We start from the raw sequence: 23,677 nt of genomic DNA, 5'->3' as shown, positions 1-23,677 counted from the left end.
TCAAACTTCTCTTCTTAACTGTCAGCGTTAACCCAACGCAATTTTCTCCATCTACTATTAACCGGTCTTTTTCTCTGCATTATAACGCTATATTCTCTTTCACGCTCTGATGATGTTGTACCCGCTGCATGCAGTGGTCGGCTGGCTCTGGTCACTGCGCTGGTACGTTCCCTTGGATGACCCGATGACCCTGCATATTCTCGGCGGCAAAGATCCGACCGAGCCCGAGCAGCAGCTTTCTTGGCAGAACGTCGGGATTGCAGCCACACTTCTCGGCTTCAATGTGCTTTTGTCTCTGTGGCTGGGTCTGGGTCTGAGCACTAGCCTGATTGTGGCGGCAGTGCGCTGTGTGGTGCAGCTGACGGTGCTAGGCATGGTTCTGAAGCAGATATTCCTGACGCAGAACCCGGTGTATATTTTCGGGATGACGCTAGTGCTGGGTGTGCTGGCGGCGTTCGAGGTCACATATTGGCGGTCAAAGCGGCGGTTCCCGTGGATGTTCCACGGGACGCTGGCGGCGATCATGGGCAGCGCCTTGATGGTTGCGCTGTTCGGCAACGCATACTCGCTGAACATGAGTCCAGCGTACACGGCGACCAAGTTCATCCCGACGATCGGCATGCTGTTCGGTAACTGCATGATCGGAGTATCGATTGGCATGGGGTCGGTGATGGACTCGCTGGACACGCATCGGGACCGGGTCGAGGCGATGCTGTGCTACGGGGCGACGCGGTGGGAGGTTACGCAGCCAGTGGTCGTGGAGGCGCTGCGGACAGCACTGCTGCCGACAATAACGAACATGAGCATTACGGGCCTGATCTCGATCCCTGGGGTGATGACCGGGTGGATCCTGGGTGGAGCCGATGTGCTGCAGGCGGCACGGTACCAGCAGATCATCCTGTTTATGATCAGCGCATCGACGGCCAGCAGCACGCTGTTTGCGGTGGTGTTTTGCGCGTTCACGCTGGTTGACGGGTCGCCGAAACTGCGGCTCGACCGGCTCATATTTAGGAAGATCAAGGCGGAGAGCAGCGAGTCGGGCAGCGTGTCGCGGGCGTCGTCGCGGGCAGCCTTGCGCCGTGCCGGGTGCCGACCAAAGTCTGAGCTGTACCTGTCGCGCAGTCCAAGCCGGGTGTCAGCGGCTGCATCTGAGGTTGACACGCTTAAAACTGAGGAGTCGGTACTTAGCGTACCTGGTGCCACCGACAAAGCCCAGCGAACCGCGGCGCAGGCGGTCAAAGAGAGTTAGAAGGGGCGAATCCAGCAGTAATGCGGCCAGCGCGCCACTGTTAATCGACGTGCAGAGTGAAGGGAGCCCTGAGCCGGTGGATATTGAGGATACTGTCCGGCATATGCGGCAAGGCAGCTGCACGGCAGACATAGACGCGATGGTCAAGTGGTGCGCGTGCTGCCCGCTGCGCAAGCAGAACGGCAAGCAGGTTGTGTGCTATGACTTTGCGTGCGATATGACCGATATTGTGATTCCGCATCCGCCGGGCTTTGAGTGCGTGCTGCCGCAGTCATTGACAGGCGACAGCAGCATTGTGGCATGTCCTAGAGCCAAGCACGGACGGACCAGCAAGCGGCTTGGCAACCGGAAGAGCCGCACAAAACCCTAGCCCGCACGCGAACAATAAAAGTGCAGGCTGGGCATCACACCACCCAGGCTGCATATCGGCTGTGTGGACCGCTTGGGGAAGCTGCGTTGGACCGCTTCCCAAACCGGGGCGTGGTCGATCAATCCCTCCAGCTCGCAGTGCCATGGAAAATCTGCTCGTCGACAGTCTCACAAGGAGCAAAAAGCAGCTGTGGTTGTAGTTTGGGCAGTGGGGGAGGTTGAGCGGGCGTTGAGGGACACAGCGACGAAAAATCCGACCCGATGGCCAAGCACTGGTGCTACACTGAGCAGACAGCGAAATTTTTTCTTTCTTTTAGCTCTACGATTCTATTACATTTCTTCCTCTATTTCCGCCCCCTCTCCCTCAAAACCTCTATTTCGACCTTCCCCTCCTCTACCTGTCTCCCCTTTACCCCCTCCGCTATATTTTGCAGCCACCATATATTTCCGCCCGCGACCCAGCACCACTATATTCCGCACACAGGTCACCCCCTACCTTTCAAGCAAAATATACACGTTTCACGCTTTGAGCAGTAGCAGACTTTCTTTGAGAGAAAGCACACAGCAGGTAGGGTATACGCCACGGCATGGTGGGACGGCCCGCACTGAGTGCATATGCTACACATGCTACACATGCCAGTGTGGAGGAGGCCTTGAAGCAGAATGGCGAGTTTATTTTTATCCGCCTTTCTCCTGCGTCAAATTCACATCAGCCATTGTTGTGAGGGTGATGAGAAAACAAAGCGCGTGTTTGTGCGCAACCTCGACCAATTTCAGCCCAAGCACCATCGTTTTCTCTTTTTTTGCTCTATTCGATTTCGAATTTACTGCTCGCATTTTGAAAATTCAACTCGGGCTTTCCAGTTTACTAACGCAGCCCCCCTCTCTATTTTCCCTTTTACCCAACCTTGGGCCACGGGGCAATCTATAATAGACACCCAGTTCGAAAACAGGGACACTTTTAGCAGCCAAAGGTTTTTCTCTTCACCTTCCGCACTACACTAGGCTTCCCTTTCATCCCCCTTCACATACTATAATGACAGACAGCAAACTGCAGCGGAAGCGCAACACGGCAGCAGACAGCGAAATCGCAGGGGACAGCTTGCACGTAGACACGCGTCCCAGCCTGCTGGACACTGCGACGTCGTTGATTTCGCCAGAGAATAGACGGCCACAGCTCAACCTGGCGTACTCGAGCAGCGCCAGCTCATTTTTCACGAACCACAACAACAGCAACACACCAGCAGTGGCAGCGCAGCCGCGGCACCTGGAACGCGGACTGCTGCAAGGGCAGCGGTCGTTTGAGGAGACGGTTGACCGGAACAACGGTGACAACGTCGCTGCTGGACCCGCATCCAGCGATCATCCCACCGCCGGGGTCGCGGCTGGCGTTTGCGGGGTCGGGGTCGCGGACAACAACGAATATGTTCCGGCCGCTACCAACAGGTGGACGACATGCTGACGCGCAAGGCGCAGGCGCCGCTGTGCCTATTCAACTACTGGCAGTACCTGGCGGAGGTGGAAGGCGGAGCGCAGGAGCTGCAGTTCTGGCTGGCGCTGGCAAGCTACGAGGAGCTGTGCCGGTCGTATGCAGGCACGCTGCCACCGGTGCCGCTGAACGTGTATTCGCCGAACAGCCGGCAGGCGGCGGGTAACGCGCGGCGGATCAGTCTGGTTGAGGCCAGCGCACGGATCCTGGCGATGGCGCCGAGCGAGGCGAGTAGGCAGGAGCTGACGGCCAGCAACCGGATCAGCTCGGCGGTCAGCAACCTGGACAAAGACACGCAGCAGCTGGACAGCTATCTGGCGAGCCTGTCGCACCAGACCGCAGTGGCAGGTGCGCAGACCGCGTGTACGCAGCACGAGATCTGCCGGTCGGACCATGGGCAGTATGCCGGAGGCCACCGCCAGGTGGAAGCGGGCTGGCACCAAGGGCTTTTTCCGACCGGCTGTTCTCGGGCGATGCGCAGGCGGTGGATGCAGCGGAGCGGGTGAGCGGCGACAATACCGAGTTGCCGCTGCTGGCGCCGTCGCAGAGCGAGACCAAGGAGGGCGTGGCAACGCAGGCGGAGATCCGGCGAGCGGCCGAGCGCCTGTTCTTCCAGTTTGTGCAGTCGGGGGCGCCGTGCGAGCTGACTGCTGAGTGCCCAGATGCGCGACGAGATTGCGGTGCGGAATTGAGCGCGAGCGGCGGATCGACCCGGAGCTGTTTGCCCCGGTGAAGCGTCACGTGTACGAGGTGATGCGGCACTGAGTCGTACCCGCGGTTCCTGCGCGAACGCATTTACCACAACACGACGCGGGCGACGGCGGCACCACGCATAGCGCTGGGGCTGGCGCTGATTTTCATTGCGCTGACATTCCAGTTTTCGCTGATCTTCCTGGACGTGACGCCCAAGGGCTGGCGGTGGCTGCCCATTGCGTGCCTGTGGCCGGGCTTTGTGCTTGGGTTTGCTGGAGTGTCGCGCATCGACCCGGTGCTGGCGCTGGACTGGCAGGTTCGAGCCGGTGGCCTGGCGGTTCGAGCCGGTGCGCGACCGGCACATCAAGGACTCGCACCTGAAAAAGGCGTCGGTGCAGCTAGCGGTCACAGCCCTGATCGCTGTGGTCATCACGCTGGTGCTGTTCCTGGTGCCCGGCCACCACCTCTAGACACAACTCTGCTCGTGATACTATGTAATGTGAATCCTCTTTTTCTTGCGTATTCTCTCGCCTCATGTATTTAAAGGTCCCAAGATGGTCTATGTTTCCCTGGCAATGGCCAGTGCGAGCTCTGCCGCCCTCAGCCGCGCCTGCTCCGGATCGCTTATCTGTGCAATCTCGTCCTTTGCCTCGCGTATCCTGGCCAGCATGGCTGCCATTTCATCGCCATCCTGCATACCATCGGCAAAGAACTCTCTGCTCAGGTCTGCCACGCGCCGTGTATCGACCTGGCTGGCAATGCGCTCAAACTGGTCCCACTCGCCGCCTGCCCGCTCGTCCTCCGGCCGTGGGCCGCCAGCGACTGCCGGCTCGGCTTCGTCAACAGGTGTGGGGTCGGCTGCGCGCGTGCTTTTCATCTGCATGGTGGCCCACTCGTTGGTCTCGAGTGCCTCGCGGACACGGGTGACTGGGTCGTCGACCAGATCCACCCACTCCCAGCCATTGGCAGTGCACCACCGGAACCACCGGTCCTTGTCGTCCTCGCAGCCGGGCCGACGGACGGCCACGCACAGCAGAATACTGGGCATCTGGTGTTTAGCGAACCCGGCCCACGGCAGAATATCGAGGAATGTCTGCGGCTGGGCTGGGTCGAACACAAACACCACGCCATCAGTGACCTCGCCCAGGTGCATGTGCAGCTCACGCATGCTCTCCTCGAGGGGGATTTCAGAGCTGTCGCTTGACGGGTCGGCTAGCCAGGACTGCATGAACTGCTGATGTGCGGGTGGGAGTGGTTCGGTGTGGTCGAGCCAGAGCTCGACGGGCGCGGTGAAGTACTTTGTGTTGATGGTCCATGCAACCTGTGCGATGGTGCCGCTCTGGTCGGCATTGAGCGCCGGCCGCGACACAACCTCGTTGACTAGGCCTGCAGTGTTCACGGAGGCGCGGCTCAGCACCAGGATCTTGTTCTTGGCAGCAGCGTCGGCCATGGATGCAGAAAATCAGGTAGTGTGGAAAAAAGCTGTTTTTCGCTCACATACCACCAGCCAACTCAGTCAATACACGCAGGCTGCGCTAGGATCCTTTTTGTGGGTGCAGGAGACCCACGCTGGCTAGCAAAAAGGAGCAATTGAATATCTTTGGTAAAATGTAGATATAACGATTTAGCCCGTGTGCTCCAGAATGGTGGTCACGAGCTTGCCGTTCTGGACCGTGGTCTGGTACTGCTCGGGGATGGGCTGCTCGACAAAGTCGTCGTCCTCGGGGTTCTCGGTCTCCCAGGGGAACGAGATGTTGACCTCCGACACCTTGGCAGTGGTGATCTGCGTCTGGTCGCGCGCTGCCTCTGACAGATACACGTGGGCGCCGTCGGTACGGTCAATGAGGATGGTTGGCACCGTCTCCACTGCTTGTATCTGCACCGACCGGCAGTTGACCACCTCGCACGACGCCATCAGTGCGTCAAACACCACACCCACCTTGACACACGAGTCGATGGCGATGCTGTTCATCTTGTTCTTGACCTGCACCGTCGTGCCCGTGCAGTTGTAGATGTATACCGTCTGCTTCATATCCGTCGCCTCGATCGTGACCTGCTCTGCCCCAAAGTTCTCCACAATCCACTTGCTACCCTGCAGCTCCTTGCGCGCCGGGCCCTTGGGCTTTGCTGCCTTGGCTGCCGCCGCTGCCGGGGCAGGCTTCGCCTTATCAAGCACTGTGCCGCTGCCGCGCAGCGCTGGGTTCTTGTGCGTCATCTCGCTCTTGTCCACCTTGCGCAGCCCGCTCGTCACGCCCTCACCCTTGCTGAGTTCTGCAAACAGTGCCCCGCGGCTCTGCTGCGCTCCACTAGTGTTCCCCTGCACATCGCTGAAGTCAGACACGACCGGGGGAGGAGGCGGTGGTGGTGGTGGGCCGCCTGCTGCCGGTGCTGGTGCTGGTGCAGCAGCCGGAGCAGCAACCTCACCCGAGAGCGCCTGGATAGCTCCCTCAGGATCGCCACCCTTGGGCGCCCACGCCACGCCGGTCGTGTGGAACTGCTTGACGTATACCGCCAGCTCACGCAGCAGGCTCAGGAACGCCCGCACCCACTTGGCATGCACCTCGTCCTTGTCGCGCCACTCCTTCAGCACGCGATTCGCATAGAACTGCGCCGAGTCCTTCATGTCGTTGATATATGGCACTGGCGTCGGCTCCACCGCCACCCACCCGAACGCCGCAATGCCCTCGGCCACCGTCGACAGGTGGTTGAACAGCCCCGACGCCCGGTTCTGGTCCTTCATTGCGATCGCCTCCGTCATCGCCGCCTGCTGCGGCCCAAGCAGCGACGACAGCTGCTCCATTGCCGGCTTACGCGTCTGCACTGCAACCCGGACAAAGTTGCGTTGCGCCGACACCAGCCGCTGCACCGCTGCCGCCTGCGTGCCGACCACGTCGCCGATCTGCGACGAGTATGCCACGTACTCCTCCGCCAGGGACACAATCACACTGTCGTACTCGCGCACTGCCGGGTGGTCCGACCCTGCATCTGCAGACAGCCCACCGGAATTGCCGCTGCCCGCCGCCTTGGCCTGTGAGGCACGTCCTGCAGACATCTCCTCCAGACGGGCTGTCGCCCGCTCGAGCCGCTTCAGCAGCACTGACAAGTCATTAGCATTCGCCATCTTTAAAGTGAGAATAATCTGTTGAATAGAGATACAATTACTCGACAGATAGAAAAGGCTGTCGGGGCTCGCCTAGCTCTGAGCTTTCGTACCTAGATTTCTGTTCTGGGCACGCGCCTGAGGCACAGGTCCCTCATCCGAAAAATCAAAGCCAAGTCCCAAGGTAAATCTCTTGCTGCACAGCCAAGAGAGCGGAAGAACCCGGCCGCTCACGCGTTTATTGAACGAACCTCCCAATTCTGTCTCATAATGGCCTGCCAAGGACGCTGCCGAGCTCAATCCAGCCGCTCTTCCACCACCCCATGGTAGTGCTCCATCAGATGCTCCGAAAATCGACTCTTGGCGTGGTACACTGCACCGCAGTGCTCGCACACAAAATTTGCCGCTGCACCATGGAGTAGCACCAGAGAGTCCATATGTGGCTGGAATGGCATATCTAGGGTTGCCGAGTGAACTGTATATGAAAAAAACCAATATTGTCAAATACAGCCTGTTGCTTTATGCCTTGCTGCCCTAGCTCAGCTTATGTGCTAGAGTATTGCTACAAAATTTAATTAGCGCAATCTTTACCTTATATAAAGATTTTATAGTCCAAAAAGTGTCCAGACCGTCCAGCTAGAACCTATTTGAATTGGAATAAAAAAAATACAACTCTTAAGCTTCAACACGGGTTTGAGTGACTTGCTCTGTAAACTCCTTTTTGATCTTGCGCGGCATCTGACCTCATCGGTGAAACCAGGGGCGACAAGTTGTTATTGTAGTAGTCACAGGTCTCCACTAGGATATCTCCATTGGTTCAGTGCAAGAGCTGCTCTCATTGTCGGTCGGCCTGATAACCTCCATGGCGTCATCATGGTGGTCATCACCAGCTGCGCAACACTCTAGGATATTTATTTATGAGCATCTATTGAATAAGGCCATATAGCTCTTCTAGCGGTTATGCAATATTTGTGGGTTTATTTTATAAATTAATTTGTCTTATGAACATGCAGTAAGCGGTAGTATTTGGGTCCACAATACGGACCCAGTCTGTATAGACTGATTCAAGAGACTGTATCAGTGCTAAGGGCCCCAAGAACCATGCAAGCCAGATCATTTTTAATAAAAAGTTCTTAATGCTATGCATACGCAATAAAGCAAAACTGAACAGCATCATTTCTCTTCTTACTTGCCTATTGAATTTCTCAAATGAATATTACCCGCAGCGCTACTGATCATAAAGACATCACTTGGTGGTATTGGCTTCCGTGATTCTATGTTGCCCCGCCTAGAGCAATTTGTACACAGCGTCAATATCATCAAAGAGCATACATACATGCTTGCACGATGGATACTTACTCCATCAACTAGCTGACGATGATGCCTTTGACCCTGCAATACTTGTGAAAAAAGGGATTATTTCGTTTCATTTATTTATTCATTTATCGCAACCTGAAGGCGAAGACTGTCATATCTGCCGAGGATTTCGTCAACCGGAAGGATAGGTCAGAACTGTCGAGCGCAGATTTCGGTGATGTAGTTAGATATCATATTTATGATTATCTATTGCATAATGGCGATATCGAGCTACATGGCATACGTGAAATGAATCAGGTAACGACATACGTTGGCATACCGAGCTGATGACAGCATACAAGAACAACATTGTGTTGCACTATGGCACTTGCCTACAGCGGATTCTGGCCAAATTGATTGATATTCGCAGCCGCAAAAACACCACTGCACAGTACAATGGGCAATGTGTCCAAGGCTGAGTTCAATAATGCATGTCAAGTGTGTATCTATACACCCTGCACAGAAGCTCCGCCAGGCAGTTGCCTCTAGGACACCCTGATCTCAGTGTGCTCACCCCACCGATGCTTGCAATCTACAACAAGCTGGCACCAGTCCTTAATGCCTATGGTGCCAAGTACAGATTCGCCAAAGACAGCCGATACTATGATGCCAAGGTAAATCCACTTAAGCATCTGCGTGCATACATTCGCCTATGCCAGCTTATCGAGAATGAGCAGCTTGGCAAGTCTCCTCCCCAATGCTTGCCTCTGCGGACATCATGGATCCCAGGCCATGTGCGCTTGGACAGCCAAATAATCAAGCAGGTGTTTATTTCGAAAACACGCGAGCAGGTTACCAAGATCAACGCAGCAAAGAGAGCAGCAACAGAGGCAAGGAAAGCAGCAGAAAAGGGCGAAAAATTGGCCAAGAAGGCTGCACGCGAAGCAGCGAAGATGCCATCGGATGCAACAGAGGCCACTGCAGCAACTGCAGCAGTAGCGGCTGATTCACTTGCTGCTGCATCGGCAGCAGCAGCAGACACTGTTGCAGCACTTAACAATGCATATGCATCAGCACCCCCAGTCTGTGCACACGACCCGGTCCAAGGGATCACACAACCTGTGTGGGATGTGTGGGGCCGGGTCGCAGATCTAACATCAAAGCCATTTAAGGCGCATGGTGATAGAAAATTCCACGGAATGGCGACAACAGATGGTGTAACGATATGCATTCTGTTACAAGACAAGATATCCAAGGCTGATGGTGCAGTAGATGCTGATGGTGCAGGAGGCGATGCTGCGGGAGGCGATGCTGCGGGAGGCAATTCTGTGGGAGGCGATGCTACAGGCGATGCTACAGGCGATGCTACAGGCGATGTTGCAGGAGGTGATGCTGTGGGAGGCAGTACTATAGCTGACTGTCGCTATATCCACCAGATCCCACAGCCAGAGCTGCAGAATCTGAAAGGCCGCTGTGTATTCATCGATCCAGGTCGGGGCAATTTGCTATACATGATGCACGAAAATAGCAGCAATGGAAAAGAGGGTGAAAAAATGCTCTACCGCTACACACGACAGCAGCGCAATAAGGAGCTCAAGCTGCGCCACTACAACAGGATTCATCAAGCTACAAAGGATCAAGTCCCAGAAGATGCTGTCCGCAGAGCAGAGGCAGAGCTTTCCAAGCACTGCTGCCGGACCCTTAGCCCAGCAAAATTCCGTGCCTACGTTGCTGCCCGTGCATCTGTGCGGTGTATCCTAGCACCGTTTTATGCCAGCACGATGACAGCGCGAAGGTTACCAGAGCAGCAGCCCACTAAGTCAAACAAGCAGCACCAAAGGCGCTGGAAGGCCCATCCAGGTGTCAGTACCAGTCCCAAGGTGTACCCGCTTCACCGCAAGCTGCGCCTTGATTCATTCATGAACCAGGCCCGTGCAGACCACAGGCTTGCCGCAAAACTCCGGAGCAAGTTCGGTCCAGATCCAGTGCTGATCATGGGCAACTGGAGTGCGCCGATGGCCCGGCACCATGCGCCGATTCGTGGCAAGGGATGGCGCGACAAGTTCAAGAACCATGGCTTTGAAGTCTATCTGATCGACGAATTCCGGACATCGTCGATGTGCCCGTTCTGCTGCGAAAAGTCGCTGCAGACATTCCGGTGTGTTCCCAACCCGCGGCCCTACCAGAGATCGAAGAACCCAACTGTGAAGTGCCATGGCCTTCTCCGCTGTACAAGCGAGTCATGTAAGCGGGCCATGGCACAATACAGGCGAGCCTATTCGTCTCGGCTCTTGAACCGCGATCTCGCAGCAGTTCTAAACTTCAGACTCATTTTCCAGTCACTCTGTGGTTCAGGCAGTATTCCTGAACGGTTCCATCGCTTTACGGCCATTGCTGCTGATGCTTCTGGCACCACCCTGGCAACAAAGAGGTCGCGCAAGAGGCGTGCAGCAGCAGCAGGCGATTCTGCTGCTAGCAGCAGCGAGCCAGCGCTGAAGCGCCTACGCAGAGCAGGCCATCAAGACAGGAGATGTCCATGATCGACATTGCACCAACAACCATCCGACACGTTCAAATGACCGGTTCGCCGTGATGCCCTTATCGACGTGTTAACCCATGCTGACTAGCAGCCGAGCTCGCATCGCGAGCAGAGTATTTCTAGTAAGATTCTATAATCCAAAAAGTGTCCGACCGTCCGCTAGAACCTTTTTGAATTGGTTAAAAATAAAACTCTTAAGCTTCAACATGGGTTTGAGTGACTTGCTCTGTAAACTCCTTTTGATCTTAAGAGTTTTATTTCTAACCAATTCAAAAGGTTCTAGCTGACGGTCGGACACTTTTTGGACTATAAAATCTTATATATAGGGAAAGATAAAGATAAAGATAAAGATATGTTGCCAGACCCAAAAATATCTATACTCAGCCGCATTCTCACGCTGCCGCGACACTAACTGCTTGCTGACGACGGCGTAGATCGCCAATTTGCTGCTCGATACCCTCTACCTTGCTGCCGAGCGGGGGCGGCACGAACAAGCTCGCCTGCCCGTCCACTGCCAGCTTTTCGTCATCGCTCAGCTCATCCTCAGCCTTTACCTTTGCCTTCTCATCACTGGTCACCTCCACCAGCACCTGCCTCTGCGCCTTCCTTCCAGCCTGCTTCTTGTAAACATCCAGCGTGATCCCCGCAAATACGATTCCAGCAGCAGCCCACTGCCATCCGTTGAGTGGGTGCCCGTAGTAGAACACCGAGAACAGGATTGTCAAGAACTTGCGTGTCACCGTGACTGTTACCAGAGTCAGCGAGCCAAACTTGGCCAGCGTGTAGAAGATGAAGCACTGGCCCAGCGCCCCGCACACGGCGAACATGCCAATGTCGACAGTCGCACGCGGGTGCTGCTGCAGGAACGCCACGGCACTGCCCAGCTCCGGGTTGAACGGGTTCATCAGCCACAGCGCCATCAAAATGCTGCAGCACAGATTCATCAGGCACATCATGTGCTGGCCCGTCACCTCCTTGTCGTCTGCAAAGATATGGTCCTGCGTCGAGTTGACGAGCCCGTCGATTGCCAGGTTGATGAACACCAAAAACAGCCCGTACAAGCTGTTCTCTGTCGCCTTCGCACTGCCCTTGCTGCTGCTTTTGAACAGCATGAACGCCGATACGCCCATTGTGATCATCGCCACCACCGCGTACTTGTGTGCAGGATACTTGCGCTTGTACAACACAACGTTCATCATCATCACCGGCACTAGCTTGCACGTCTTTGCTAGCGTCATTGTCGGATAGTTGATGTACCGCAGTGCCATGTACCCGAACGGCGACGCCACTGATGCCATGAATGCAACCTGGAAGAATCGGAGCCACCGCCGCCGCGACATGTCAAGCATGGCCTTCCGCTGCACAACACGCAAATATATAAATCCAACAAGACTGCCCGTCATCGCCTGGATGAGGTTGAGCACGATCGTATACTGGAACTTTTGCGCGTCGGCACCGTATGTCTGTGTGGTGACTCGCTCCTGCATCGCCGACCATGTCAGGAAGCATGTATATATGCCGCCCACACAAATGAGAAAGTCGAGCATTTGACTAGGTATGCGCTGAAGTGTAGAGGTACAAGTAAAAGTATGCAAATTGAGGCGGGAAAGGAGGGGCGAGAGTGTCTCTGGGATTATTGCACCTATTTCTTCAGCCTGTTAAAAGTCGCAAACCTGATGTCAATCGCCTATTGGTCTGTCACGAACCGAGGCTGGCCAGACCGAGCCGAGACAACAGCCCGCCCAAACACCAGTAATTGGCACGCAGACATGCAGTGAAGATTTTGTGGAGAGTGCTAGACATAAAATAAATTGCAACCAACGTATGTCACGACAGACCAGGTCAAAACGAAAGGCAAAAAGACGTGCCCTCACTGAGAATTGAACTCAGGACCTTCTGTTTACGAGACAGACGCTCTGCCGCTGAGCCATAAGGGCTGATCCAACTACTAGATCAAACTCGAGGGATCTGATTTTTGAAATAATGACAATAAGAGAGCATTATATTCTGTACGGAAAGGATCCAGAGTCCAAAATGCTAGAAAAGAGCCTTAAGATAAGTGAACACCATGTCACAAATATTGTCAAATAAGATATAAACAACTGCAATTTGACAATAGTAAGCTAAATATTAATTATATCAGTATATGTGGTATCTATCATCAAACTTTATAGAAAAATATATGGCATATATATTATCTGCTCTATACAATGTTGGAGATCATTCTTAGACCAGTAAACTATTCTAAAATATAATTTATTTCCTTTTATATTTACCAAATTATATTCAAGTTTATAACTAATTGTTATTATTATTTAAAGCTATTATTTATAGATATATTATTCATCAATATGAACTTACCTTGGGAATCATCAAATCAAAAAATATATGCAATATGAGTCATACCAGAATTTGGTACTGTGGGTCATAGTCTCTATGTAATATCTGCTAAAACTAGCCAGTGATTCTCAGCACCTGAGCCAAGTTGAATGACTAAACAGTTTTTACCTGGCCATCCATCATACAATCCCCTCCAACTCTTCTTCCTTCAACTATTATTTTCTATCTGTTTGGTTTTATACTGATAGTTTCAGCTGAGCCAGATGCAAGCTGCACATGGGTTTGACAATGAGGCATATGACCGTGATCCCCGCCGACACACGTATGAGAAAGGTAACTCTGATCGCGCATGTGACAGTAACTCATTCATAAACATGACAGGTAAAAACCACTGTCATTTAACAGGGAACATAGCAGATTATAAGCAGGATAGGACAAAGGCTATCTTTATTTCAACCAGTGCAGATGAAGCGTTTAAATAAAAAGCAATGCATGCGGACGTGTTCTTCAGGTATCAGAGGGCCATTGCGTCCCAGGCGGCAGCAGATACTGTCGAGAACACCAGGTTCACATGCTTGCGCTCATACTCATACAGGCCATCTCTGTGCCGTGATCGCGAGATGGCCCTAACGTGTTTCAGGCGCATACCATCTGCGCACATATCATCGCGCACAAACAGCAGCTCCAGAATCCCATGGAACGTGAATGGGTTCAGCAGCAGCATGCGGGCGTGGAACTCAGAGTCGTCAGGGTCAACAACAAGTAGGCTGCCAGGAAGAGCCTCGACTCGTGCACGTTCGGGCCGTACAGGACTTACTGAATGCGGAACAGCAGCAGAGCTGATGCTCTGTTTGGAGCTATGCACAGCCTGGTGGTCGACAGCATCCCCGATGGCTGGTGACACGCCGAGCGACGAGACCGACGCGCTATTGCGGCTTGCACCGTGCGAGCGACGCATGCGCAGTGGTGGGTTGGCTGACTGTTCGTGCAAGTACGCCATGCGGCGATGCACACCAACATTGGCTGACGGTGGTGCGGCTGACGATATGACTGGAGCCTCTGCAGTGTCGGGGGATTCAGCAGGGAGCTCGGCCACCAGCGACCATTGATACGTGGGCGCTGTGATCGTGCGGGCGTGCTGGGGACAGAACCATGGGCTACCAGCAATTCTCAAATGGATATACGAGCTGAGAATCTTTTGGAATGCCGGATCCATCAGGATTTTGCGCGCTGGACGACGGCTCAACGGTGACAAGAGCCGGAGAACCTGGTCAATATTGTCTGACGACTGGCCGCGCAGAATCCGCCCATAGGCATCGATGGCGGCTGTAGGGCACACAGGATTGGATGGCAGTGAGCGACGTAGCATAGTGGTCTCGTGCGGCTCAATCGTCGAATGGCGGCTCAGGGGTTCTCCAGCAGCATCGCTGATGGGAGTTGCTGGTGGCGTTGCGTTCAGGCTCAGTGTTGAGATCGCGCGGAGTTCCAAATGACTGCATGTGCAAGTTGGGTGCGAGGGGCTGGTGCGACGCCGGGTTGGTTTATGCATGTCACTGTCAGATTTCTGTGTGGCACCTGCCTCGCTGGGCACCGACTGCATCGACGACATAACCAGAGTTGGTTCAAAGTACAGCCGCCGCAAACGCATCTGCAATGCCTCGATGATGCGACGCGTAGGGAGGTCCAGGTCCAGTAGCTGCCGGATATCTGGATCACACTCGGCGACATCAACCCAGCCTTGGCGCTCGAGGAAGACGATCAACTCACGCAAACTATGCGGATCGAGCGATCCTGGCAGATCGGCCATACGCAGATGGTGGTATATGCGGTACCAGTTGAGGTCGCGATGGTAGTCGCTAAACGTGTGACGAACAAGTCGCCCCGCAGAGGCACGCACCCAGCTCAGGATATCCGGGTCTTCGCGGTCGTACTCGTCTGGGTCTACGGTCGATGACTCCATGACAATGTCTGGTTGTGTGGCCCCACACTTGCCCCTTGCTCTCCCAGTCACGCATGTCCGCTGACAGTACACTAGCAATGCGATGCAAGGAGCAAAGTTGTCTGCCATTTCTAACAGCCTCCTGGCATTTGTCGCAGGTACGACCCGCAGTTCTGCCCAGCAGCGGCAGTAGGTCACTGTGATCGCTCACAGGCGGCTCATTCAGGGGCCCTAGCGAGCCATTGCGACCGCGCACAGCCTCATCCTTCAAGCTTGACAGGCCAACAGTGGTATCTGGGTCCATATCAACGATGATGTAGAAGGTCAAATGCGCATTGTCGGATTGCACAACATCAGCAGATGCGTCAGAGTCGCCTGAAAGCTGTAGGTCAATGGTGTTGCCACTTGACAGCGAGTGCATCCACTGTTGCAGCGGCGTCTGCCGCAGTCCAGACACAAATGCAGATGCTTCGTGAGCAGCGCTGTCTAGTGGGCTGGTGCACGTGTCGTCCTCGAGCCTGCTTGATGTTGGTGGCCGAGATTGACGGTGGCCGGCCCTCACCAAGCCGGGTGGTCTGCGTAAGCTGGCCTGCAGGGCGAATGGTCTGGATAAACACATCATCGATGTGGTCAACCAGCATATTGTCACCGGCCTTTTTGGTGCGGTGCTTCTTCCGTTCCTCCTTTTCACCATCGCCAGCTGCATGCTTGTGGTGCCTGTGCTTCTTATGTCGATGGTGGTGGTGGTGGTGATGCCGGTGGTGTGGTTTGGTTGCCAGTGCACCCAGGTCGACTTGCGACTTGCGCTGTCGTTCCTTGCTCTGTTGAGCTGCAGCCTCGCTCTCCTTCCGACAGCAGTCGCAGTCAGGCGTCATTGCCATCAGGGCAACACGCACAAACGAGTCGTTCTGGCGCAAATGCACTTTACTGTCCGCATACTCGTGCAGAGTAAAGTCCAATGACTTGGCAGCAATGCTGTTGGCATCTGGTGTGTGTAACCCGTGTGTGCTAGGTACGATGCTGGAGGTGAGCGCCAGAGATGACTGTGGAGGCTTAGGCGACGGCGGAGGGACTGTCGGATTGGACGAGAACTGCACACTCAGGTGCGACTGATGGTGCTTTCGGGCCATGGTGTGCCCTGCCCATGTGTTCCAGGTATTGCGACCCAACTGCGTAAGAGGCAGCTAGCGGTGGTGCGGCTCGGCGCTGCTCAGCTGGTTGGCGCTCGTCATTGTGCAGGGACATGATGCTTGATCCTCTGCGGTGGTGCGTGGTGAGTGTTTCTCCGGCGCGTGATAGATCTGCCGACTTCTTGCGGCGCCGCGGAATATAGAACGCAGGCTCAGGTGCGGATGCCGCAATATTGATGCCCTTGGCCACACCCAGGTGCTGGTGGTGGAGCGAGCTCAGCGGGCGACTACCTAATCCCAGCGACGACCCAAACTGTGGCGAAAGCCCCATATGCCCGCTCATCTGCAATGGATCGCCCAGCGCATTTCCGTACTGAGATTCTTGCAGCTGGGCCTGCACACCTTCGTACAGCCGGTAGCAGCCTGCGAACAGAGACGCATTATCATCCTGCGAACCAGCATCCTCAGGCTGGCTATTGTGACGGTCAATCAGGGGCCTTGTACCAGCGGTGTAGTAGTGGTAGCGCTCCGAGTGGTCCAAGAAGTACTCAAACACATCACGGATGCGTGACGGCAAACTGCGTGCGTACCAGGCGGCGCGACGAAAAGCGTGTGCTGTAGTATCGTTGCTGCGCCAGCGCATTGAAAAACCGCATCAGATCGACATGAACGTGCAGCGACTGGGCTACAGTCCGCTTGATATCGCGCTTCAGCCGAGCATTCCACTTGCGCCCATCAATGCCCATCTGGCTGGCTATCCTTTGCGTACTCGTCAGTCTCTGAATCGCTGCTATCTGATATGTGGCTTGCTGGTCGACTCATCATCATCATCGTCGTCGTCTTCGTCATCACCAGCATCACTAGCAGGCAGGTCGTCTGCTGCAAGGGGCTTGAGGAGAGATGCTACATAGCGCAGCTGGAAGTCATACACAAAGCTCTTTGCGTGCAGCAGCTTTTTGAACTTTGACAGCTCGAGCGTGAATCGCTTGATCGATTGCGGATTGACCGACGACTTGACGTAGCCAGGCACAGCCGATCGCCATTCAGAAGTGAATCGGCTCAATGCGTGCATGCGGATGGATAGCATGGCTGGGTACACGCCGAACATCGGTGACAAGATTCGATCGTTCAGTGTTGGCAAACAGGTAGGCCCGTGGCACTTGGATATATGGCAGCTTGGCAGACTGCTTCAGGCTAGCCTGCTGCGTAAACCGTTGGATCTGCTCGGCTGAATACCCAAGAGAGCTGAGCGCATCCTTCCATGAGTACTGCTCTTCGAACCGCTTCGTGACAACATACCCCGTGCTGCACAGATAGTCGATATACGAATCTGCCAGGTTCTGCAAAAGCGCCGATATGACACACAGCAGTCGCAGGAAGCCACGGACATCAAGGGTGTTTGGCTTCAGAGCACTGGTCAGCGGCAAGGGTGCACAGACAAAGTGCAGCAGCCGGGCGTTTTCCATGATCATCTTGATGTCCTCCTAACGAGACCTCTGCAGGCGGCGGCTTCTCCTTTGATGCACTCTCGCCCTGCTCCGGCTCTTCGGTCTTTTCGTCCATGGTGTACGTCCCCGGCCGCCTTGCGACCATCTGCCGAAGACTCGTGAGTGTCAACAGTCATTGAGCCCAGCGACATCATAGCTGGCGGGTACCCGATGTGCGAGTACGCTAGGCTGTTGATTGCTGCATGACGGCGCCAGCGCTCAGCAATGCGCATCAGCTCGTCGTAGCGAATCACTTGGGCAACGCGTACCTGGTAGGCGCGGATAAACCGTGAGCCCATTCGGAACAGCGCATCAGGATGATGCGTGTCTACGTAGGGCTGTCGTGTAGTCAATGAACGTCAGCTTGCGCGCCCACCGCAAATGCTCTGGCTGCAGATGGCGCAAAGTGAGCTCCATCTTCATGTCGTTCTCAGTCATGCCGCTGACAGGTGGGTTGGCCATGATCATGGCGAGCTCAGCCGACCCCTCCTCGATGCCAACTAGCTGCATGTACTCGGGTGACATGTACCTTTCCAGGTTAAAGTAGTGCACCTGGTCGTCGCACGACAGCTGCGTCTCAAGTGCAAACTTATTGATAATGTCGCGCGTCACGTTCCGATCAAGCCATGAGCTGACGACCCCGCTGTTGAGAGCTGTCATGTCGTAGCCAGGGAAGACACCGACCATATGCGACGCAATCATACCCAGCAGCTGCTTGCGACGACTCTCGCGCTCCAGTCCGCTGGCGGATCTGGTCACACACTGCCTGCCAGAGCACCTGCGAGACATTGTAAGCCGACCATTTCGAGCTCGCCGCCCACCAGCCATATTGCCAGCCAGGTAATGGTTGACTGCCGGAAGCAATCTTACCGCGCACTAAGGTAGTGCGGGACCTGGACCAGCACTGATCTGTGGTGGATCAGGATCAGCGATTGGTTTGTACTCGGACGGCGGCGGCAGCTTTCTGTTCACGCCCGAGCTGCCATGTCGAGCCGTTGCTAACGACATACGGCTGCCCCGACCGCCGCGGCCTGCTGGCTGCTGCTGCTGCTGCGTGGACCATCCCTGTGTTCCTGGAGCATAGTTTGGCGTGCCGCGTGCACTGCTACCAACGCCGCTGTTGGGCCTGGCTGCCGCTGATCCGCGCTGCGGCCGCCTAGCCGGCTTGTTGCAGATTAGAAACCGACACACTGTGCGACTTTGTCGATCGTGACGTATATGCGGCTGCTTGCTCCTGCTTCTGAAGATTAATGATATCGGCTACTGCCAGCTTGCTCATGATGCAGAATGACTGGCGCGTGCCCTTCAGCGCCTTGGGGCAGCCCAGAAATGTCATAGACAAGCTCGGTCTTGTCGCGCATTCCGCGGCGTCGGAATGAGAACGCTGGGAACAGCGATGTCGGCAGATCAACGATTGGCTGATCTGGGTCGGTCAGAATCAGAGGGTTCTCGAGCAGCCGGAACAGCTCAGGCTTCATGGCACCGCACATTGTCGCCAGCACGCCGCGCAGCTCTTCGGCAAACCACTGCTGAGATGGCTGTAACCCTGGGAAGCTTCTGGCGGTGGTAGAGCACAGACTTTACCGAGTCCTCACGGCCCCAGTACTGGGCCATCTGCCGTGCCACCTCCATTGCGCGCACCTGCTGCTTGGACGCTTCTGTAAATGTACAGGGCGCTTTGGGTAGGCATGCATCGCGTGTATGAAGCAGTGCTGTGTGAGACTGGCCCAATGGCTTGGTGATCGTCAGTCACAGCCTGCTCGATCTGCGCATAGACCGTGGCTGGCCGCTGGGCGTTGATATGCGAGCTTGAGTGGTCCAGTGCTACCGTCGGGTCGGGCAGACTCATCAGCGGTGTCGCATGGGATGCCCAGCTGCTTGAAAGCACTGGATAAAGGATCTGTTCAGATACATAGTCGCCGAGCGCAGTCCAGTACACGCGCGAAATGTACGTGAGCAAACGGTCCAGGCGGATGGTGGCCCTGGTCCACACTGTCACCATAAACACCGGCTCGTTCTTGAACTCGATTGACCTGCTCCTTCATCAGATTCGTTCATGTTGGCTGATTTAGCTGGATCCAGCTTCAGGTGCCCGCGTGCCCGCTCAAACTGTCGCAGGTACTCCCCTAAACAACCTTGTCAGCTCTTCAATCGGCAGAGTGTCTGGTCCTGTCTGCTCGGCATCGCTGCCGGTGTCGCTGGCAGAGCTGCACGATGAACTCGGCGGGGTGCTATCGTTGGTGCGCGACCCAGACCGAGACTGTGCCAAGGGCGAGGGCGTGTGCGACGGGCGACGCTGAGCAAACCGGTGGTGGTGAACCAGGAGCTCAGGCGATGACTGGCTCTCCAGCGTGTCACTCATCAGTGGCACCTGCTGCGCCCCTTCGAGGCTGAGGTGGCTAGTAGAGCGCTGATGCAGCTGACGACGTCTGGCTCACACTTCTGCTTGCCGCCTGCTTGTCCGGATGTAGAGACGTTCTCCAGTCCCAGCCCCTGCTGGCTTCGCTGGTTCGTGACCACCAGCTGGTCTCTCAGTCTGCCTGATGCCGTGTGATGGCGACCGGTCACGGTTCAGCGGCAAAACTTGGACTACCGCGACACCCGATCCGATATCGGCCTTCTCGGGCGCAGGCTGGTGATAGCTTTTGGCGTTGAAGTTGTACATAAACATCATCTCACCAAGCTTCATGTTCCAGGGGGGCTCTCCATCGTCCTCCCACCCATCCATGACACGGACAAGGTCATCCCGCAGTACATCCTGGCACATGACTACCGTACTCGATCTCCTCAATCGATTCGCCCGGATAGTGCCTCTGCCGCAGGTGCTTATATGTGTGGCGTACTGCACCAAGCGCAATCTGTGACGGCGAGAATGGCTGCATTAGATCACCCAGTCGCCTGGCGGAAATGTGCGATGAGGTTGCGGATATCGTGCACAAACTGTGGCAACGGCAGGTAGACGATCGTGGGCTCGGGGTTGCAGTGCGGCATCAGAATCCCGACATCCTGACTGTTTAAGGGCACACGGCGAACCAAAGAGTCGGAGATGGACGGCATAGTCACCAATGCCGTGATTAGCTCGCCGATCTGCTGAATAAGGCTGCGTCGTCATCTCCTCACGCGGAGGCTCCACTCCGTAGATGCGCAAAACAATGCAGGGCATTCCGACCTTTCTTTGGCCCATCGACATCGGCGGCACCTGCCTCGCCAGGCTCCATCTGCCCTCTTGTCCTCATGTGGAGACTGCGGCGGCTGGGGCTTCACTGGACTGGTATCACCAGCTACGGTCGCCACTGACCGGTTCGTCCTGTGACTCCGTACGAACCGTGCTTGTGCCAGGCATAGTCGGTGACCGCGACAAGGCCGGCGGCATTAGCGGAGACGAGCTCGATACATTGCTGGGCGCCGGGATCGAGTTTCGGCCACGCTGGCCTTGAAGATTTGTCAAAGAGGACAACATGAACCGACTGCCGGTTGGCGAGCCCGGGACGGCCGATGGCGGCGCGGTCTCAGGCATATTGCGCCGACTGCCTCGGGTAAATATCGAGTCTGGACCCAGTACCACGCCGCGGTGAGCCGGCATAGAACGCCGTATTGCTGGATCCTGCTGGCGTCGCAGCCTCCGTCCGTGTCACAAGACTGGAAAGCGCTGCCTGACGACGTCGACTGATGCACTATATTGACTGTAGGCACTAGCGGCGATCGTTTGCGCAGACCAGCTGCTGCTTGCGTGCTGGCATTCAGTCCAGGTATCGGCAAACGTGCATGCATTGGCCTGGCCATAGGGCGTGAACGCCGATGGATCTGGTGACGTTGTAGCAACGGTGTGAGCCCCACTGCCTGGTAGAGCCTCGGCTGCATATACCTGGACTCGCCGAATCGCTGGTTGACTGGCCGAGCTCTGCAACTGCTGACTCAGGCAGCGCCAATTCGGCTGATCCCGGCTCTACCGTCGCATCCAGCAGAGTGCCGTCAGTATCACTAAGTATGCCTTCATCCAGACTGGCATAAAAGATCGACTGCCCATCGCGCACAAAGAACATGCTCTCCCGATTATCGATGCGGTTGTTGACCATGCCAGCAGAGATGACGGTCTGGATTGCAACTTTGGCACGAGTCCGATACTGGAGCGGGAACGTGGCCATGTATTGCTCGTCACACACGTAGTGGTCTGGGTTGTTTGGAATGAGCGGCTTGAACAGCGGACGCGATGTCGTATGGGCCACCGGCACTCAAGGCCTCAGGAGCAAGCTGCGGATGGCCGGATGTGGCTACAGATGCGGAGACTGCTGTAGCCGCTGTAGCCTGCTGCCGACATTGCTGCAGATATTGGCTGCGTGCCGGTAGCCACTGGCATGTCTGACTGCGACTCCAGCAGAACAGCCTGGCCTGCCTTCTTTTCTCTGCGCGATTTGTGGTCGGGCACAACCAGCATGCTCGGGCACAAGTGGGTTTCTGCCATCTCCTCCAGCAGTAGCCGCGTGTTTGCAGCCTGCAGCGCGATCCGTAGCAGCTGGCGAGTGGCAGCCAAGACATTATCGGCTGACTCGCCGGTAATCACCGAGTAGTTGTGCGTCAGGATCTGCACGCCATCGAGCTCCGGCGTGGGCTTGATCAGGAACCACGACGGAATGGCATCTGACAGAACCGACGCAGGCTCGGCAGGCTGCGCTGGCGGCTCGTTTGACCCGCATGCGCTCGCGTGCCTTGAGCCGGTCCGATCGACTGCGTATGTCGCGCATGTACACAAACCCGCCCAGCTCATGCAGCTTGCCGATGGGATAATGGCTCTGCGAGCCATGGTCCTTTAGCAGCTCGCGGATCACCAGATCCATCGCATGCCGCCGCTTCTGCATGTCATGCGGTGGGATCAGGAACTCAAGGTTGTTGCGGTTCTGCGCAAACTCAAGGTTGTCTGCGGGGACTTCGTCGTCGCCCGTAGTCGCAATTGTGTGCCAGACCTGGTTCAAGAGCGGCACAGTCACGGGGCTGATATCACGCAGCGCATACAGCGTCTCCTGGGCAAAGAACCGCACAATTTTGCCGTGGCATCCGCGCACCCGGTCCATCTGGTCTTCGGGCAGATTGTCTAGCGCGGTGAACTGTGCGTTGATGCTGTCCTTAGCACGTGACGCCGAAGGTGCTGCTACTGATCCCTTGGAGATCGAGTGCACGGCGCCCGAGAACAGCGACGACGGCGACATGGTCTTTGCAAACAGGTTAGAGTATCTGCTGCTGATCTCCAATGCGTCAGGCTTGGGTGGCAGGATCTTGGTGGGCTCTTCGGCTGGCTGCTTCTCACTGTCCTGTCTGCCCACCTCTTTGGGCAGGTACCAGCAGTTGATGTGTAGGATGACGCGGACGTCCATCGACGGCTCGAAATGGTCAGTAGGCGGTCGCCACGAGATACCTGCGTGTTCACACAGCTTGTCGAGCGACGATGGAAGCGTGTGAACGGGCTGGTTAAGGCGTCTTGTGTGGTTGTTGTCGCCATCAGTGACCTCGACTGAGTATTGGAAGTTGATCAGCAGCGGGTTGCGCGCCAGCTGCAAAAACACCTGCAGATCCAACTTGCGCTCTGCTGACGGCCTGCAGAAGTAGTACATTCCATGCTCTGGGTCCACGTCAAACGGCAGGGGCGTGAATGACTGCGCGATCAGATCACTGAACTTTTGCTGCAGGCTCGGGTGTCCCTGCGTGCGACTCTCGCTGGTCCTGCTCAGCCGTGCCACATCCTGGCTGTGAAGGAATGCAGTGATGTCGACGTCGATCGACCGCTTGCGCCAAAGCGACGACTGCTGCACAGCCAGCACATCTGCCGGCGCCACGGTGCGACCCAGCATCAACGCCAGATACACGGTCTGCATATATGCCTCCGAGTACATCTTTTCCAGCTTCAGGATCTCTGCCTGCGCGTGCTCTGTGAACGCAATCGGCACATCCTCTTGGCCAATGAACCCAGTATAGCTCTGCCCTCGCATGCGAGTGTCGGGGCAGTCGATGCTGAACGGCCGCAGGTTGAGGTTTGAGCGCTGTACTGGTCCCT

The 23,677-nt window shown here is 55.8% G+C and overlaps 6 protein-coding genes and 1 non-coding gene across 7 annotated transcripts; 2 read left to right on the top strand and 5 right to left on the bottom strand.

The window, feature by feature from the left end:
* Nucleotides 1-235: 235 nt before the first annotated feature.
* Nucleotides 236-1,015, top strand: DL89DRAFT_215624 (UPF0014-domain-containing protein; the record flags this gene model as incomplete). The annotated part of the gene is made up of 1 exon (XM_040884290.1): nucleotides 236-1,015. A coding segment is annotated over one exon (780 nt), but the record flags the coding sequence as incomplete, so codon positions are not given.
* Nucleotides 1,016-2,654: 1,639 nt separating this feature from the next.
* On the top strand, nucleotides 2,655-4,270 carry DL89DRAFT_294186 (uncharacterized protein; the record flags this gene model as incomplete). Its single annotated transcript, XM_040890485.1, has 6 exons — nucleotides 2,655-3,023; nucleotides 3,065-3,507; nucleotides 3,552-3,743; nucleotides 3,782-3,836; nucleotides 3,874-4,116; nucleotides 4,145-4,270. The coding sequence occupies 6 exons, from the start codon at nucleotides 2,655-2,657 to the stop codon at nucleotides 4,268-4,270; spliced, it is 1,428 nt and encodes a 475-aa protein (XP_040742100.1).
* Nucleotides 4,271-4,326: 56 nt separating this feature from the next.
* DL89DRAFT_30754 (uncharacterized protein) lies at nucleotides 4,327-5,350 on the bottom strand. Its single transcript, XM_040890919.1, has one exon. The coding sequence runs from the start codon at nucleotides 5,248-5,250 to the stop codon at nucleotides 4,360-4,362; it is 891 nt and encodes a 296-aa protein (XP_040742099.1). The 5' UTR covers nucleotides 5,251-5,350; the 3' UTR covers nucleotides 4,327-4,359.
* A 74-nt stretch (nucleotides 5,351-5,424) lies between these two features.
* Nucleotides 5,425-6,921, bottom strand: DL89DRAFT_225233 (uncharacterized protein; the record flags this gene model as incomplete). The annotated part of the gene is made up of 1 exon (XM_040884740.1): nucleotides 5,425-6,921. One exon carries the CDS (start codon nucleotides 6,919-6,921, stop codon nucleotides 5,425-5,427), a length of 1,497 nt encoding a protein of 498 aa, XP_040742098.1.
* Nucleotides 6,922-11,086: 4,165 nt separating this feature from the next.
* DL89DRAFT_268782 (UAA transporter) lies at nucleotides 11,087-12,355 on the bottom strand. The gene has a single exon (XM_040888046.1). It carries the CDS (start codon nucleotides 12,280-12,282, stop codon nucleotides 11,128-11,130), a length of 1,155 nt encoding a protein of 384 aa, XP_040742097.1. The 5' UTR covers nucleotides 12,283-12,355; the 3' UTR covers nucleotides 11,087-11,127.
* A 245-nt stretch (nucleotides 12,356-12,600) lies between these two features.
* On the bottom strand, nucleotides 12,601-12,672 carry DL89DRAFT_t106. The gene has a single exon. It is a non-coding gene; the product is annotated as a tRNA-Thr (tRNA).
* An 825-nt stretch (nucleotides 12,673-13,497) lies between these two features.
* Nucleotides 13,498-22,487, bottom strand: DL89DRAFT_268781 (uncharacterized protein; the record flags this gene model as incomplete). Its single annotated transcript, XM_040888045.1, is given in 35 exon segments — nucleotides 13,498-15,029; nucleotides 15,064-15,532; nucleotides 15,561-15,989; nucleotides 16,014-16,105; nucleotides 16,125-16,691; nucleotides 16,717-16,903; nucleotides 16,963-17,202; nucleotides 17,288-17,616; nucleotides 17,639-17,695; nucleotides 17,715-17,884; nucleotides 17,964-18,373; nucleotides 18,393-18,409; nucleotides 18,432-18,496; nucleotides 18,525-18,795; nucleotides 18,815-18,943; nucleotides 18,972-19,103; nucleotides 19,156-19,365; nucleotides 19,385-19,420; nucleotides 19,460-19,623; nucleotides 19,665-19,757; nucleotides 19,852-19,927; nucleotides 19,952-20,030; nucleotides 20,070-20,171; nucleotides 20,193-20,344; nucleotides 20,397-20,529; nucleotides 20,573-20,731; nucleotides 20,831-20,924; nucleotides 20,953-21,158; nucleotides 21,187-21,284; nucleotides 21,307-21,364; nucleotides 21,393-21,471; nucleotides 21,497-21,782; nucleotides 21,832-21,936; nucleotides 21,983-22,328; nucleotides 22,384-22,487. The coding sequence occupies 35 exon segments, from the start codon at nucleotides 22,485-22,487 to the stop codon at nucleotides 13,590-13,592; spliced, it is 7,584 nt and encodes a 2,527-aa protein (XP_040742096.1). The 3' UTR covers nucleotides 13,498-13,589.
* Between the last annotated feature and the right edge of the window lie 1,190 nt (nucleotides 22,488-23,677).

The sequence above is a fragment of the Linderina pennispora genome (genome assembly GCF_002104995.1).
Source record: "Linderina pennispora strain ATCC 12442 chromosome Unknown DL89scaffold_10, whole genome shotgun sequence".
In the NCBI taxonomy this organism is placed as follows: Eukaryota; Fungi; Kickxellomycota; class Kickxellomycetes; order Kickxellales; family Kickxellaceae; genus Linderina; species Linderina pennispora.
The sequence above is the reverse complement of the archived record's forward strand: the minus strand, read 5'-3'. Positions and strand labels throughout refer to the sequence as shown.